At 36.8% G+C, this 18,891-nt stretch overlaps 1 protein-coding gene across 11 annotated transcripts in view; it reads right to left on the reverse strand.

Moving 5' to 3' along the window:
• AHI1 (Abelson helper integration site 1) overlaps positions 1 to 18,891 on the reverse strand; it is a 228,815-nt gene that overhangs the window by 167,609 nt on the left and 42,315 nt on the right. For all 11 annotated transcript variants that reach the window (XR_016038442.1, XR_016038443.1, XR_016038441.1 and 8 more), the window contains exons 10-14: positions 15,478 to 15,663; positions 13,684 to 13,836; positions 10,103 to 10,235; positions 5,972 to 6,095; positions 749 to 978 (exon numbers count right to left, since the gene is read on the reverse strand). Coding sequence is in view for 7 of the 11 variants with exons in the window: in XM_088840772.1 (XP_088696898.1) it covers positions 749 to 978; positions 5,972 to 6,095; positions 10,103 to 10,235; positions 13,684 to 13,836; positions 15,478 to 15,663 (826 nt within the window). In the remaining 4 variants the exon portion in view is untranslated. The remainder of the gene's footprint in view (positions 1 to 748; positions 979 to 5,971; positions 6,096 to 10,102; positions 10,236 to 13,683; positions 13,837 to 15,477; positions 15,664 to 18,891) is intronic.

Genomic DNA, 18,891 nt, shown 5'->3' on the forward strand with positions numbered 1-18,891 from the left:
AGATGCCTTTCTAACCTTGGTTGACCTTTACTGAAGGGGTTCCTACTTATAAACATCCTTATGGTTGGACTGAGTACTTCAGAAATATTATTTTGATATGATCCCATACTAATTAATTACAGCTATATAAACCTAGTGTTTGAAATAATAGAAAAGGTGACTATTTAACAGATACAACAAATTTTAGTCTTTCAGCTGATAAAATAATTATATTTTATATCCTTAAACACCATTTATAATACTCATATTCTAAGATTAAAGCTTAAATAATTGCAAATTTCCCTTCCATAAACATATGTTTTGGTACTTAAAAAAATCTTGCTGCCACATTTAAAATACATATTTTCAACATTGTTCTGGGATCTTTCCCCCTATCTTCCTCAAGTTTACCATTTATAGAAAAGGGTCCTTTAAGAAAACTACTAAGGGAACAATCACCAATCCAATGAAATATATTCAGAAATTTGGAACAGGACTGGTTGTTTCAGCAAAGATTAGTTGAACAACTAATCAAAATGTTTAGAAATGTACTGACTTTAAAATTAACTAACAACTACTGCAGTGCCAAACTTATGACCAAGCCTATCATATGATCTGCACAAACAATCTAAATGTGCACAAACATATTTAATTTTATCTAATATATAAAGTCCCTCTCAAGCTGAAATAATAATTATCCTAGTGAAACAAAATTAAAAAAAATTCTTCACGTAACTAGCCTTCAATGTGAATATAATTTCAGACATACCTTCAACATCAAAACAGAGAGAGTTGATGAAACTCTTGTGAGTATCAAACTGTTGGATCAATATGGCAGGATCCTCTCTCATATCAACTTTCCATATACGTATCACAGAATCATAGCATCCTGTCACCACTAGCTCTCTTACAGCTGGGTGGAATTTAGCCGTGTAAACAAAAGAAGGATGAGGTAAAACTCTGAAAGTATTTGTATTGCTTACTTCATTTTTCCATATCCTGGAAAAGGATAAAAATGTTTACATATTGCTTCTGAAAGGCAGACATTTCTCTAAGAATCAATATAGGCAATGGACTTTATCAGTAAGCAAGTGACAACAACCAATGGTAAATTTTATAACAATAAAAATAATATGATCACATTATTTGATGACCAGACTTCTTTACATTTTGACAAAGCTATTTCTTACAGTTATTTTCAAGCATTATGTTAATTCACCTACTAACTGCAATCTATACTGCAAAATGAAAAACTGTACTTGTATATGTCTGTATTTTTTTTAAACCAACCCGTTCCTGACATTGATTAAACACAATGCATAGTTGGTAAAATATTGTATTTAATAAAATATAAGTAAAAAATAAAATAGAGGAAGAAATTTCAATGATTTCCCATTTAGGTTGTGTATATTGCTTTTACAAAGTGCTTACAGTTTAGGACTTGATAGGGTACTCCGTTAACTTTTTATTTGTGATTTCAAAGCATAATTAACATAAAGATCTCAAAGACTTAGAAGTCACTTTCAAATTACTATATAAGTACTTGAACAAAATAACATTAAAATAATTACACTATTTCATAGGAAACAGGTTATCTAACACTGAGTACTCACTTTTAATACTCATTATCTCTTCCTTTATATAGTAGGTGATTTAAAAGAAAATAATATTGCTACTGCTATAGTCTTGACAAAAGTAAACCCTAAGAGTTAAACTATCAGGTTAGATACTCTGCAAGTCAATGTGTAAAAACAGGCAAAATCTAGGAACAAACAGGTGCTTTATGAGTGTGAAGCACCCAATTTTTAAAAACTTAGGCTATCAGAATTAGAAGAATTTATTTTTTAATATGGGGATTTATAGTTTATCCGTTTTATTACTATCTAAGAAATGAAGCAAATTAAGTTTTTTTCAAAATTATCTATAGAAGAAAAATTACAGTTGCTATTCAAGAATAACATTCTATAAGCTTTCTCAGCAGCTGCTTAAAAATACAGGATATGATCTTCAACTACTAAGAATCCAAACTAGTAATGAAGGAAGTGAAAGACTATGTTTTCAAGTAAAAGTAAAACACATGTGCCACTGCATAAACATTTTTACCATCGTGATTTCAATGAACTCATGTAACACGAAATATAGTACTTAGTGGGAAAAAAAATCACTAATTTTGAGGGAATATTAAGGAGAATGCTGAAAGTAAAACTTCAGTTGCCTGCTAATGAATCTTAGCAGCATCATCTGAAATGCTATACAAGAATAAATGACAAGTATATTGTAAAAAGAGCTCAATATAATTTTAATAGACACAATATTTTAACATAAAAATGAAGCTTTTTATATAAATGCTGAACTGGTATCAGTGATGACTTTAGTCATGCAAGCAATGGTATAATCTAAGATCAAAAGAAATGTATTACTGGGTTTGTGAAAAAAAATCAAGACTGATCATAGCAGAGAACATTTATACACAAATCTGTAAAAACTAGATGAACATACAAAAAGTTATTTGAATTTGGAAAGAAAAGAATATACCAAAGTTAAAACAGTGGGTGTGAAGAGAGGATGGAGTGAGAACACATTGGTACATTTGGGAGCCATTACACATGGACAAGGTTTTCTGATTATATTGGGAGCTGCTGGTCTTTTTTTTTCCTCAAATTTTACTGAAGATAACTAAAGACAGAGATTTAGATTACACCCATTTAGCAGAGAGCTAACCAGTGGAAAATAGTTACTTAGAAGATGCTAACAATAAGAGGTGATGGTGACCTCAAGGGAAGACAGAAAACCTGGCCAAAAATCCAACTTCTTGCCACTTGGGAGCATTAGCAACTCTGGTTCTTTCCCTTTTGACTTTAGTTCATTCACTGTAGGCATTCCTTATCTCTTTCAAAATCCCACTATCTTTTTATTTCTAGCCACAATGATTCTCTTTTCACTCAGTTAACCCTTCACAGTAGTATTTTTAGGATGCAAACAGTACTAAATTAGGATCAACTCCAAAGCTACACAAAGGAAAAAGTATACTTTATACAACGTATGTTCTGTGAGGAAATCCAAGTTGACTTCAAAAAATGGTAAAATCTAAAAAAAAAAAAAAAAAAGGGTAAAATCTGAGCTGGGTCTTAAACGATGACTATGAGCCCACCAGGAGACTTCCCTAATGGTTCAGATGGTAAAAGTGTCTGCCTATAATGCAGGAGACCTGAGTTTGATTCCTGGTTGGGAAGATCCCCTGGAGAAGGAAATGGCAACCTACTCCAGTATTCTTGCCTGGAAAATTCCATGGGCAGAGGAGCCTGGAAGGCTACAGTCCATGGGGCCACAAAGAGTCGAACACGACTGAGCCACTTCACATGAGCACACCCTGGCTTACCACAGGCGCTCAGATGTTTGCTGGGTGAATGAGTTGGGCAGGAAGGGGAGGAGAAGTGCAGGAAGCATAGAAGAGTCGATAAGGTAACAGGGAGATGCCAAAGAAGATGAGATGGTAAGGGCGTTTCAGAAGTTTGTGTGAGAGAGGCAGAGGGTACTATGGGAAGCACGTGAGAAAACAGGAGGTCAGTGAGGGCCATGCCTGTTCTGGCTAAGGAACCAGACCATTTTTCAAATGGCAGTGGCGATCAAAGATTTTTTAAAGTCAAGACATTATGAAAGATGGTTTTGGGAAGAATTTTAGCATAGCAGAGGTGGAGGAGCTAAAGGGTGAACGCTGGCAAAGCTTAGCAGCAACAGTTGAAGCAAAAAGATAACAACGGCTTGAATTAAGGCAATAGCAGTGAAGACAAAGGCTGTGAGAGAATGTCAGCCTTGTAGGAGGGAGAACTGATACGCTTCAGAACTACTCAGACGCGAAAAAGAAAGGTGAGCACTACTCTGAGTTCCCAGCTTGGGAGGCAGGGTCGATAAAGAGACGCATCTAAAAATTTGGAGATGCAGAGAATGGACTTGTGGCCACGGTGGAGAGGGAGAGAGTAGAACAAGTAGCATCAACATAGACACACTATCAGGTGTCAGATGGACAGCTGGTGAGAAGTTGCTGCGCAGCACAGGGAGCCCAGCCTGCTGCTCTGTGATGACCTGGAGGGATGGGACGGGGGAGGGGAGGGAAGCTGAGAAAGGAGGGGATGGATGTATAATTATGGCTGATTTGGATGGTAGAAACCAATACAACATTGTAAATTTTTTTTTAATATTTAAATTTAAAAAAAAGAAAAAAACAAACATAACAAAAACTATATGAAGGCTAAAAACGGAAAACAAAATTTGGTGATTTCAGATTTGGATTTGTGCTACCACTGGGCAATCCAGGCAGAAGTGTGTTAATAGCTGAATTTGAAAAAGAGAAGGAGCTCGAAGTTATTAGCATACAAGTGAGAGTCAAAGCTGAAAAAGATGAGAGAGAGCAGGATACGCACACCAAACCACAGAAGACACTGAATAAAGGATCTTGGGGACCCCTATCTCTTTGTTAAGAGAGATGAATAGAGATACACAAGGATAAATTCATGAATGTGCGTGCTAAGTCGCTTCAAAAATGTCCAACTCTTTACGACACTATGGACTGTAGCCTGCCAGGCTCCTTTGTCTATGGGATTTCCCGGGCAAGAACACTGAAGTGGGTTGCCATTCCCTTCCTCAGGGGATCTTCCCGACCCAGGGATGGAACCCACACCCCTTATGTCTCTTGCATTGGCAGGTGGACTTTTTACCACCTGGGAAGCCCAAATTTATGGATATTAGGTGGTAAACCAGAGAAAAATACAGGAATTTCATGTCCAGTTAAATTACACTGTATATTGAAGGTAGTCATTTAATGAAAGTGGGAAGACTGTATAGAGACCTTAAGATTGTGCAAAGAACTTGAAGCACGGTAAGATTTGCTTGGATCTGCTGCTAGAGGAATATGAAAAAAATAGCTAAATAAAGATAAGCAAAAGTACTGCCCAGCAGAGATGAGAATTTATGGATTTTACGACTCTCAAATTCATAGTCAAGGTATTACCAAGGTTGTGCCTTTTTTTCTAGCATAGCTTGGTGTCAGACAGAATGGTTACACTTGAAAGAACAAGAAACCAGATGGGTTACTGAGGATATTGTTAAGAGGGATTAATAGTAGGTTTCTAGTTCTCCGGTGGCTCAGACAGTAAAGAATCTACCTACACTGCACGAGACCAGGTTTGATTCCTGAGTTGGGTAGATCCCCTGGAGAAGGGCATGGTGACCCACTCCAGTATTCTTACCTGGAGTATCCCGTGCACAGAGGAACCTGGTGGGCTACAGTCCATAGGGTCGCAAAGAGTCAGACACGACTGAGAGACTAACACTGCTACTTATTAAATTGGAAGGGGTTAAATTATTTTAAGACTGACATTCTGACAAATGCAAATATTTGAAAATCTATCACACTCTTAAAAGGCAAGATGCATATTCATTTACTGACTCTACATTATGCATTGAGCAGCACCATGTCTCGGTCTCTGGATCCAGCTAAACAGTACAGATGGAATCCCTGCCATCAACAGCTTGTATTCCAGGAAAAAAAAATCTCAGTTGTTTAATAACTTCAAAGTATCAATCAAAACTGTACAAAATGACCATTTAAAGACTGAGGATTAGAAACACTGGATATCATATAAATGAAATTTATTTAATAGCATGTGTTTAGGAAAAAGTTTTCATAACTTATTTAATCAGTGAGTCTGTATGATGCATATTTATGACAGTCCCTTGATAAGAAAGACATAACTGAAGCATAAGAGCAGTTATATCACTTTACATTCTATTTACTCTCTTTGAGGGCATGCAGCATACACAGAGGATGAGACGGTTAGATAGCATCACTGACTCAATGGACTTGAGTTTGAGCACCCAGGAGTATCTAGGAGATACTGAACGACAGAGAATGCTGCAATCCATGCAGTTTCAAAGAGTTGGACTGAACAACAAGAGGCATTCAGAGCAGTGAGCACTTCTGAAGGACACTAACCTGGCGGTGCCGTCAGACGATGCAGTAAGAATATAACGATCATCTTTTGACCAGCAAAGATCATAAATGATATTGAGGTGGCCACACAATTCTCTCATGAAACGTCCAGAAGGAATTTCATATACTAATGAAAATATTCCCAAAATTAGTAAGTTTCCAGACAGAGGATTCTTAACTGAATAATATAAAAATTCATAATTTACAATAATTTGTACATAAGGTAAGCACTGCCTATAAGAATATTATCACCAAAGACATTTTCAGTACGAAAAAAGGTCAAAATCTACTCAACAGTAAGTTTTCAATTGCTTTAGATACAAGAACTTAAATACCTAAAATTTTACAATATGCTACAATTAACAATTATTATGATCTCTTTTCAAAGCAATCCTAGCAATCTTTGATAATCAACTTATTAAACAGATAACTCTTAAATTGCAATTCACTTCAAAGATTCTGTAATTTGGGCTTTTTAAATAAAGTATTATTTTCTCTGAAAATCAAATTTCAAGCAAAATTTAACTATTCGAAGCAATGAGAAACTTAAACTCTGCTACTGTGAGAGAAAAATTCTAGTACTAAAAATGATAGGGGAATTAATAGAGATCTAATCTGATAAACAAGGCATTGTGGTATTGGTATGTATACAGTAAAACTTCTAACAATACAGAACAACAGTTTCCAAGTCTCTACTTCCACCTAGTGGTAAAACCAACTGCTGTTTAAAATACTAAAAAGTACAGAAGAACTTCTGCTATAGCAAAATAAAGACCTTGGAAAATCTGCTCCCCCATAAAAGCAACGAGAACACGGGCAAAAATTGTCAAAATAACTTTTTCAAACTTTTGGGGATTAAAGGCTTATAACAATCTGAGGAGCATTTTACTAAAGAAAAACAAATGAATATTGGCAACAACAGTGAGCTCTGTGGTATTTTAAGTTGTCCTGTTCCCATTCTCCTTTCCCAAGCTCCAGCTGCTGCTGCTGCTAAGTCACTTCAGTCGTGTCCGACTCTGTGTGACCCCATAGATGGAAGCCCACCAGACTCCCCCGTCCCTGGGATTCTCCAGGCAAGAACACTGGAGTGGGTTGCCATTTCCTTTTCCAGTGTGTGAAAGTGAAAAGTGAAAGTGAAGTCGCTCAGTCGTGTCCGACCCTTAGCGACCCCACGGACTGCAGCCTACCAGGCTCCTCCATCCATGGGATTTTCTAGACAATAGTACTGGAGTGGCTTGCCATTGCCTTCTCCGCCCAAGCTCCAGAGTAGCCTTGAAAACCAACAGCCTTGAAACTACAAAGAATAGTAGCCTTGCGTCTATGAGATGGGGCAGAAGAGGCCTAAAGACCTCCAAAGCCCATCCCCAAGATAAAACTGTTAGAGAGTTTGGCAGCTTCCTGCAAGGCTCCATTCTCAGGGCCTGGTTTTATCTGATCTGGTTCTGAGCATGCTCTGGGTGAAGAGTCCTAACCCTGGGGTGCATAAAATAAGCAGTAGTGTGGCCCTTTGAGGCCGTGATACCAGGTAGAGCTAAGAAGAGGCTGACCAAAGAACTTAAAAGGAAATACTGGGAATGAGATGTCCATAGGGTACTTTGAAAAGTTCCAGTATATTCCAGGGAATTGAGAAGAACACATACGCATGAAAGGCTGTGCACATACTTGTACAAGACAGACCTGAATGCCCTTTTATCTTACTGTGACTGCCTTGGGGAAGCTCTGTGCAAACAGGAAGTGAAGGCTAAGGCGAAGTTGTAAACTCTCTACTTTAGCACTGGAAACCTATCCCAACACACACACACACATACAGTGCCCTTCGGCACTGGCAGGGAGACCTGTTTACTCAAGGATATTTAAAAATCCTTCTCTAACCATCAGCTGACCACCAAGCTAGCAAGGCAAAAACTCCAGGGGTAGCACCTCACAGGAATAAAGACTAGGAAAATAACTATACAGGTGAAGAAAGCTGATCGCCGAAGAATTGATGCTTTTGAACTGTGGTGCTGGAGAAGACTCTTGAGAGTCCCTTGGACTGCAAGGAGATCCAACCAGTCCATTCTAAAGGAGATCAGTCCTGGGTATTCATTGGTAGGACTGATGCTAAAGCTGAAACTGCAATACTTTGGCCACCTCATGCGACGAGTTGACTCACTGGAAAACAGTCTGATGCTGGGAAGGATTGGGGGCGGGAGGAGACGGGGACGACAGAGAATGAAATGGCTGGATGGCATCACCGACTCAATGGACATGAGTTTGAATGAACTCTGGGAGTTGGTGATGGACAGGGAGGCCTGGTGTGCTGTGATTTATGGGGTCGCAAAGAGTCAGACACGACTGAGCGACTGAACTGAACTGAACTGAACAACAACAACAGATTCCAGGTAGGCAGATGGAGGTGGGTAAGTAAGGAATCTGATTTCCAGAGCTGCCACATAGTAATATTTAAAATATTCAGTTTTCAAGGGAGACACACACATATACACAAAACAGGAAAGCACGGCCACAAACAGGATAAAAAACAAGTCAACAGAAACTGTCTATGATACCTAGTTAAATACTTTAAATCCTTTCTTAAAAGTATGTTCAAAGAACTAAAGAAAACCACATCTAAAGAACGAAGGTGTGAGAATTATTTCTTACCAATTAATAGATAGAGGTTATAAAAGAAAAAGACCAAGTAGAAATTCTAGAGTTGAAAAGTACAATAACTGAAATAAACAATTCACTAGAGGGGCTCAAGTGCAGATATGAACTGTCAGAATAATCACTAAACTTGAAGACAGTTCAATTAAGATTATGTAGTCAGAGGGGCAGACAGAAAAAAATGATGGAAAATGAATAAAGGTGCAGAGACCTGCTGCATAACATCAAGGGCACCAACACAGCAATGACGGGAGTCTCAGAAGAAGAGAAGAAACAGAAAGTGGCAGAAAGAACATCTGAAGAAATAAAGATGAAAAACTTCCCAAATTTGTGAAAAACATTAATCTGTACATCCTGGGAGCTGAATGAATTCCAGGCAGATACATCATAATCAAAAACCAAAGACAAAGATTCTTCTTTTTTTAAATTTTTTTTTAGATTCAAGCAGTAGGTATATCTAAATTCAAGTTTTTCTTAAAGCATTAAGTAACACATATTTATCCCGGAAATGTTAAAAACATACACATCAGAATGAAAATAATTCTTTCACTCCCCAGTGCATAGTGAAAAAAAACAATCACTATTAATACTCTGGGGGTATGTCTTCTTTAGAATCTTTTCTTCCCCCAATGCATAGCTTTTAGTGAATGTTAACAAAAGCAGAATAGCATAGTCATAATCAAACTACATGATAACTTTGCACATCTAAAGCTAACATTATTTCATGAGGAGGAATATTTACTTAATAGTTGATAATCAAGCCAGTTATGAGTCCTTGATGAAAAAAAGAGCCAATCAGCCCTGGAATAATAAACTGTGAAGCTGAGGAAAACTCAAAGTCAGTGCTTGGGGCAGTCATTTGTGAAGAGCTGGCTACTTCCTGCTGAGGTGAGCTGGTTTTCACCATTAAACAAGAAGGGAAAGTATTTCATGCCTCTATGATTAGAAGAGCATGAATACCCACTAAAAAATATCTCTAATGTTACAGAAATAACTTGTCAACGTGGTTTCTCCATTTTTTAAAGGTACTTTAAGAGTAGGTCTTTGGTCTCTCTGCTGATTTACTATAATTAAAATTCTTCATTGGTATTCCTGAGCCAATTTTTACTGTCTTAGCACATAACAAATTTGAGGGCTTTCATAATCAAATTTTCACTATTATCAAAGGACTAAAATTGGACTAAAATTCCTCAACAGATTAATCCTACATGCTACAAAATTTCTATACTTAAAATAGAAAATACACAAAGAGTACCTCTTGAATATTTAAAAAAATGTATTATCCTTCATTTGATCATTCTCATTTTTATTCCTGGACATATACTGTGTAGTGTAAATTATTAAAAAATAATTGTGACTTTACTTGAGGAAATCTATTTTAGCTCAGTATTATGGATGGATGACAAATTAAGATTTCAATGAATTTTAAAAAACAACCAAAAAAAATCCTCTCATAGTCTAATATTAGACTAAACAGATAGGATCACTCACAAATAATTGGATATCCATCCCGGCTGGCACAGGCTGCTGCTAATATTCTTCCATTGTGGGAGAAAGCAAGACAAAAGCATCCTCGCTCTCCTGCATTTAGTGAGAAGAGGTGCTTGTTTGGGATACGGCAGGCCTGTAAAACATACATTTTATGAATACAGATGAAGAAGAAACATTAAATATGAAAGCTAGTTGTTAATTTCAATTATTGTAGTTGGTGCCATTTCTGGTTTTTTAAAAGCTCTCTTTACTGTGAGGCAGAGGAGGAAGAAAGCAAGTAAGCAGAATGGTGGAAAACCATAGTAAATTACTCCACTTTCAAAGCAATCAGTTTTAATTGTCCATAAAATTGAGTGAATTTATACCCCATGCCTAACTAACACTATTCACCTAAAAGAGGAACACAAAATTTCAAGATCTGATACTCTAAAGCTGTCATTACCAGATTATTTTCATAGAGCCACAAAAGGGAATGTGTGTCACACCCTTCTTTCATGAAAGCAACTAACAAGTGATTTTTGTGGAACCATAAACTTGTCCTGAGTCTGCAGAAGACATACAGACCAAGCTGAAGTCCAGGATGTATAAATATTCATTCTTTCTTTTTTCTCTTAAATAACCATCATTTGTAAAGCCTTCCAAAATGCATTTTTGGAGTAAATCAATCAGTTCCTATTGATTTTTCATTCACTATTTTTATTAAAATTCCTTCATCATTTTTATGTTTTTATTCCTTACTACCAGATGAAACCAAAACTTTTTGTGTATTAATACCTATTGTAGAAAATACTACTTGCTTTTATTTGTCCTAATTCTACCTCTTTCAAACTTCGGTGAGCCTCAGTTCCTCTGTTTCTTTCTTATTATTCAAAATGTATATTTTTTTCCATGGGGATGGCAAAGAGTCAAACACTATTGAGTGGCTGAGCACACACACACACATTTATCAGAGCAAACCGTGAGTATATAAAGCTAATAAGTATTATTCAGAGGGTTAAGCCCAGCTCAAAGACTACTGACTCAAGGACCTGCTTTCTAGACGGGAACCAGGTTCTCACAAGTAGCATCACAATTTAGCAGCAATATGAAGAGGCAGAATTATGAGCAGCTACTAGAAAGGTGAAAAATTCAACAGACATCTATTAGGTGTCAATAATGCACCAGATATCATCTTTCCATCCAGATGATTTAGAAAAGGGAGAGAAGGATAAAAAGAGGTCGAAAATTGAAGGAAAAGTTAGCAGGTTTCATAATCACTTACTGCTGCTCTTAGAGGAGGAGGTGTAGTTAAGGAAAACTGTGCCTCATCACTAAAGCCAAAACACTAAAGGCACCATCATTTAACCTGCATTCCCAGAGTAAGACGCTATATTCGGAAGAAGCGCCTGATGAACACTGAATAACAGCACCAAAGGGCCTCAACATCCTCAACTCTCCTTTACTACTTTGTCAGTCACTCAGTCACACTAGGTCTTTCCTCCTTTCGTGTTCATGTCTCATTTCTCACTTTTGCCACCAACATCCCCAGGCTGGACCCTTCTCACCTCACGCATCAGTGACGGCAACAGCCACCTTCCTCTCTGATCCTATTTCAAGGTCCACTACATGCCACTGCCAGCATTGGGACAAACTGCTATTTGCCCTAAAATACAACTGTTTTCACACTTCCTTCTCACCTGAAACCTCCCACTTTTCCTCAGTCCCACACAATCAAATATTAGGCTGTCCACCATTTGAGCTACTTCAGAATGTGGGCCGACTCTATCTCCACCACTTGACCTCTTTCACAAACTCGGATTTCCCGCCTACCAAGCTTTGGGTGCCTGAGGAATAAAACAGGTGCTTTCCCATTTATTTATAACATTGCCCCCAAATGAAATACTCTTCCCTGTCCTCTTCACTCACTCCTAACTTGACCACTCTTTAAAGTTTGTCACAGGCTCCACCAAACTGTTGAATGAAGCCTTCTTCTACCACTCCAGATCACCATTTGCGTTTCAGAAATTCTCAAACTGCTTTCATTTCAGGGTGCTTTACCATCTTAAAAATTTTTTGGAGATCTCCAATTGTGGCTATATCTACAGATATTTATCATATTAAAAATTAAAACCGAGAAATTAAAAAAATTTGTTAATCATTTAAAAAATAACAGAGCAAGTCCATTAAATGTTAACATAATTTCTTTTCATGAAAGATTTCATAAAATGGAACTGTTCTATATTTTTGCTAAACTTTTCAATATCTGGCTTAAGAACAGGTAGCTGGATTTGCTTAATAAAAGCAAAACTGCTTCTGCATTCACCCTCTTATGATATCAGATATCATTTAGCCTCTGGAAAACTCCAGTGTGAGAGAATGAAAGTCAAAAAGATTAAATCATTACAGAATCATTAGAATTATTATGATCTTATTCTGAAAACAGACTAACTTCAACAGACCCCCTCAAAGGGTCTGAGGACTCCCAGCAGTCCCTGAATCACACTTTTGAGAACTGCTCATCTAAACAATTATTTTTATATCTATATTTCCTGAAGAGTTCTTTGCAGCATACCTGACAGTGAACAGCACAGTAAATCCCATGTTCCCAACTGATGTGAAAGGTCCCCAAGGGCCCAGTCCAAGTATTATTCTCTCCATATTATTATGTGTAAAGTGTTTAAAAGTGACTTTAAGATGTATCTGTAAAATTGGCCTCAAAAAGAAAATAAAATATGATCCAAAACAGGACGTGAAAAGGTCTAGGGAAATAGTCACTCTTATGTGTATACTGAGTCTATAAAATGAACCACTCCACTCTTTATGGAAACAAATGAGGCTGGCAATACTTCACCAGTAATGCTTCTTGCTACCGCAAAATATGATAGTCAAGTACAAAAAAATTTTAGTGAAAGCTTAAATACTGCTCAACTTCTGGTAAAAGGATATACATATACCTGTCTCTATCAAAATGTGATTCAGGAAGAAGCCAAGGACTGAGAATTTCATGAATCTAAAAACTGGATTTATGGCCTGAACCGTGTCCCCCCAAATTCCTATGTTGAAGCCCTAAGCCCAGTACCTCAGAATGTAACAGTATTTGGATCCAAGGTCTTTACAGAACAGATTAAGTTAAAATGAGGTTGCTAGGTAGAGGCCTAGTCTAATAATAAGAAGATGAGACACCAGGGATGTACATACAGAGAAAAGACCGCAAAGAAGCAGCAAGATGGCAGCTATCTGCCAGCCAAGGAGAAAGGCCTCAGCATGAACCAGCCTTTCAACCCTTAATCTGGGACTGACAGCCTCCAGAATTATGAGAAAATACATTTCTATTGATTAAGCCAACCTGTCTGTGATCTTTCTTATGGCAGCTCTGGCAAACTAATAAAACTCTCCATATCCCCAAAGAACTTAAGATAATATTTGTATGTACCTGCTAGGCACTCTATTATTATTTACCAAATGAATTAATAGGCAGACAAGATTATGGCTAAAAACAAGAATAACCTGAAAGCTTTAAGTAGCAAGCTATTTACCCTAGGAGCTGATCGCACATTTAAAAATAAATATCTAAATGAATCCAGTGTCAGTGAACACTTCACCTGCCCAGGCAGCCGTTTCCACTTCACCACTTCCTTTGAAACCTCTAATCCAGGCTCTGTGTCCACTGAACTTGGCTCATGGTGTCGCTCACAGTACACAGGTTTACCCTTTTCTTCCTGAAGAGCCATCATAGAACGGTAAGATGGCTTTACCTAAGTATGTACAGAAAATGAGAAAATGTATGTATCATGTTAATCTTTTTCTCTCTTCTAGCATATATGGCTTTTAAAATATTGAAACAAACAGTATAATATGAAAATGTTTCAAAATGTAATCCAGAAAAAAATCCTACTTTTATTTGTACACTATTTAAATAAAATAAAATGAATGAGCTTCCCTGATAGCTCAGTTGGTAAAGAATCCGCCTGTAGTACAGAAGACCCGAGTTCAATTCTTGGGTTGGCAAGGTCTGCTGGAGAAGGGATAGGCTACCCACTCCAGTATTCTTGGGCTTCTCTTGTGGCTCAGCTGGTAAAGAATCCACCTGCAATGTGGGAGACCTGGGTTCGATCCCCAGGTTGGGAAGATCCCCTGGAGAAGGGAAAGGCTACCCACTCCAGGATTCTGGCTTGGAGATTTCCATGGGCTGTATAGTCCATGGATTCACAGAGTTGAAGATGACTAAGCAACTTTCACTATCACTTTAAATAAAATGAAAGTTGCTTGAAATTATAGTCCTAAACCCAAAAGCCTTAAAAGAGGGAAAGGCTAAAACAGAACTCCAACAAAACAGTTTTAGTCACTCTGTCCTTTTGTTTCTACCTCTTCACCAATACCTACCAGATGTTATATTATGGCTCTGGCATTGCACTATGGCATCTCTGGCTTTAAGATCATAACATAAAGACCTAATGTTTTTAAATCCTCCATTTCTTAAAATAGATTTAACTCCATTCAAATGAATGAAAAGCAACACTGTGGTCACAGTTTATATCAATATAGAATATGCAGAATGGCCTGAAATGTTTTGCAGCAATGAGACAAAAGCAAAAGTTTCACCTCATTTTAGGACAAATGTTTGCTAAGATAGTCATAATTTTAATCTATATACAACAGAAGTAGAAATATTACTTGTTGATTATTTGAATAATAGTGTAAAAAATGTGTCTATAATTCATGGGTCTGCAAGTTATGGTCTAAATGTAGCCCAATGACATTTTTGCAAATAAAGTTTTATTCAAACACATCCAAAACCATCTGTTTAGTTATCATCTACATATGTGTATCTAGCTACTTTCACCTTAGGCTGAGTAGCTGCGACAGAGACTACACAGCCTGCAAAGCCTAAACTATTTACTGTCTGGTCCTATTTGTCAATTTCCACATTAAGTCATCTGCCTGCAATGCAGAAGACCTGGGTTCAATTCCTGAGTCGGGAAGATCCCCTGGAGAAGGAAATGGCAACCCACACCAGTATTCTTGCCTGGAGAACCCCATGGATAGAGATGCCTGGTGGGCTACAGTCCATGGGGTCACAAGAGTCAGACACGACTTAGTGAATAAACCACCACCACACATTAAGTCATTCTTTTATCTTTAATATTTAAAGATTAGCATTATTTTTTTTAAAAATTCTTAAAATTGAAATCTATATTTAGGACTTAAAATACATTAAAATGTCTTCTAAGTATCAGCTATTACAGTCTTAATATATAATCTCTGAAGTTTCCTTTCTACTTCAGATATCAATCAAAATAATTCTAAACTTTTTATCTGTATAGAAATAGAAACCATAACCCACCCTTTAATCTCAACAAAAGAAGATATATTTTTTGCATGTGCTATTAACTTACACATTCTGGAACTTTCAATCCTCTTACAGTTACATACAATGTTGATGGATAATGATTTCTCGGACATTTTGACCACCATTCAAAAACCTCAACGACATTTGACTGGGATCGAGGCTTAGTAGGTGGGTAATACAGTTGCAAGCGAAGTTTTGAATTGATGTTTACATTTCCATTGGCTCCTAGAAGCTTAAAATGAGAATTCAAATAAAACGTTACCTTCTTTGAAAAGATACCTGATAAAGCACAAGTACACAGTCAAAAATTCATTTTAAAAAGATTAATATGGCATGCTGAAATTCCTCAGATTTGTAAAGCAAAGAAAAGAACACTGACACAGTTGGTTAAGCACAGTTTCAGGTCAGTTTGACAAGGTAACCCAAATGACAGCCTAAGAGCTGTCTTTTCCCCTATACAACTTCAGACAATTGGTAAAGTATTAACATTACTGTGGCAGGTGTTACTTTGCACAAATAAGGTGATCAACACACATTTGTTTGTAATAATACTGATAAAGATTAAAGTGCATATTATTTAAACACAGAAACAAATTTCCCATTTGTCCAACCTCAGTATTTTTACTGGTAAAATTTCATGGTTAAACTTTCAAAAAGTCAAAATTATTCTAAAAGAGAGCTCCATATTATGTTTTTAAAATGTTTTGGTCCACCTTCTTAAAAAGGTCTATTCAATTTAAAAAAAACTATTAAACAAGACAACATATGTTTAAGCTAAATAAGTGGACATTCTTAGGAGAAAAATTATGTCACCAACTCAAAATTAGGTTCCCTTTCACTAGACTGTGACTGTTAAGTAGAAAATACCTCAGTTAAACTTTGTGTCCTTTACAAATTAGTAGACAGTTGAGAGCTTCTGCAGCAGTTCAGGCAGAACATGGAGGTGACAAACTGGAAGAGTAGGAAGGGACAGAGTACAGGGAACATTTAATAACTGTTACTGATCGTGCAAATTGGAAAGTAAACAGGGAAGAGACAAGAAAGATGCTTAACACAGTGCTGTCCGACAGAACTTTCTGTGATGACAGGCATGCTCTCAACTTGTGCCATGCAATACAGTGTCCACTAGTCACTTATGGCCGTCGAGCACTTGAAGTGGGGCTAGTGCAACTGTGGAAATCAAATTTTAATTACATTTAATTTTAGCTCATTAATTTGAATTCAAACAGCCACATATGACTTGTAGCTACCAAAAGAGATAGGGCAGCTCTAAGACTGTAAGCCTGGGAGACTGGGCAGAGGGTGGTGCTACCAAATGAGGTAGCAGATAGGGAAGATGTAAGTGATTTAGGGAGGATGTTCAGTTTGGGGGAGTCAGATAGCTATGGGTCACACAAGCTGAAATGTCTGAATTTTGAAGCATATGCAAGAAAAGCGGGTCTAAGAGAAGTGGATTAAAGATGAAATCATGAGCAGGATTGATATTAAAGAGATAGATGGAAGACCAGGAATGAAACCGAAGGAACAGGAGAAAGAAAATCAGGAAAAACGATGTCAAGAAAAACCAAAGTATCAAGAGCTTCAAGAGCATGGTATTACACACATAAGTATGACTGGTCAAGAACTAGGGAATGTTCAATAATTTGGCAAATAGAAGCTTTATTAGCTGAGGCAAAACCCAGATTTGCACGGAACAAGGTATCAATAAAGAAACAAAAGTTAGCAAAAATACAACTCATCTTTTCCCTGCCCCTGTAGGAGAGGATGTAAAGTCAATGGAGGTTATAAGCTGAGAGGTGACATTATGAAACAGAGGGATTAAAAAAACAGTTTCAAACTGAGCAATTGATATGTTCAGTCATTAAATATTAAGCACTCATGATTCCTTTCATAAACTGTACCATCTGACTGAAGCTTATCATAAGGCAATAATATCATTTTTAGAAGGTTACTTATTCCCCAGATTCTAAGTCATACTTTCCATAAGTTGTTTTAATATTCACTAGCCAATTTAGTTTATACAAGTATGCTGCTTAGTATGAGTAAACAACTAAGATTCAGCCGAGTCCTGCCATTATGATTACAAAACATATAATGTGAAACGTGAATAAATAAGGTTTTATTATTTTGTAGTTTAACAGATGAGTCATACACATGTGCTTAAAGAATCAAAAGTGCCTCTACCTGAGAATTATGATAAAGTCTCATTTATATCTGAATAAAGTTCTTTGGGGTTCATTTGGACCACTATGATAACTTCATAATTACCTAGAACATTCCTAGAACCAATGGTACAGGTATTAAAACAAGTGGATTGTAATCTGATTCATGTCACTTTCTTGAAGATAAGGTTTTTTTAGTCAGTTTCCATATATTTATTAATTCCCTCAGTAGATACTCATGGAGGACTTTCTGTACACCATTCATATGCAGGGAATGATATTACAGAGAGTTTCAAGAGTAATATATTAAATGCAAAGAGATTTGGTAAAATACAGACTAAAACATGTTCAACAAATTGGCCAAAAAGATTTGCCAGTGACTTGAAAACTTAGTCTAATGAAAGCTATATATGTTTACAATAATGTATCCTTTACTTCTGATTGCATGAATAAATAAATAAAAATCTGTATGACACTTAGAAGATAAAAATGTGAAATACATTGTTTCCTAAGTGCAATTGACAGTAAATATGGCAGTTTTGCACAGGCCGTGGCATACAAGTAATGAAAGCAGTTTCTGATAAGACCACAAGGTGGCAATGTTCATTCACTCTGTGAATGGGATCCATTTTGGTCTTTCGTTTTTATTTATTTATTTGATTTTGTATGAGATGGGGTCTAGAAAAAGTGATAAGAGGTTATAGAAGGGAGATTTTAGAAGGCACAATGGACTGAGGGATTCTAAAACCACTCTAGAATTAATGATTCCTTACGGCAGTAAATCTGCTGCCATTCAGCAAGCAGACGGCACCTCTTCTAAAGCCTCTAAACTTCAGCATGGATTAAGTGTGTCATCTGGGTTTTCACAGAATCTGCTCCACAGCACATAATCATACAGGCAATACATTTACGTAGAAACTGAACTGGAGGGCCAGGACAACATCTAATTTATCTACAAATATCCTATATTTAACAGTGCCTGGCGTTTCACAGACACTTAGTAAATATTTGTTGAATGAATGGATGCACAAATGGAAAAGTTTTATAAGATAACACAAAACAGGTGAATTACTCAAGACTTCTTAGAACTCAAATTTATATTTGAAGTCAGAAATAAAAAAATTACGAAATTAAAATTTACACCCTTTTTAAACATCAATCTATCCACATCTTTCATCTCTGTTGAGACATCTGAGTCAAAGATACCATCATTTTATACCTAGACTGTAGCAGGAATTTCCTACTTTGATTTCCAGTATCTACATTTCTGACCTCTCTAATTCATTCTCTACCCAGCA

Source organism: Moschus berezovskii, chromosome 10 (genome assembly GCF_049115385.1).
Source record: "Moschus berezovskii isolate FMDL1 chromosome 10, NW_MosBer_1.0, whole genome shotgun sequence".
NCBI classification, from domain to species: domain Eukaryota; kingdom Metazoa; phylum Chordata; class Mammalia; order Artiodactyla; family Moschidae; genus Moschus; species Moschus berezovskii.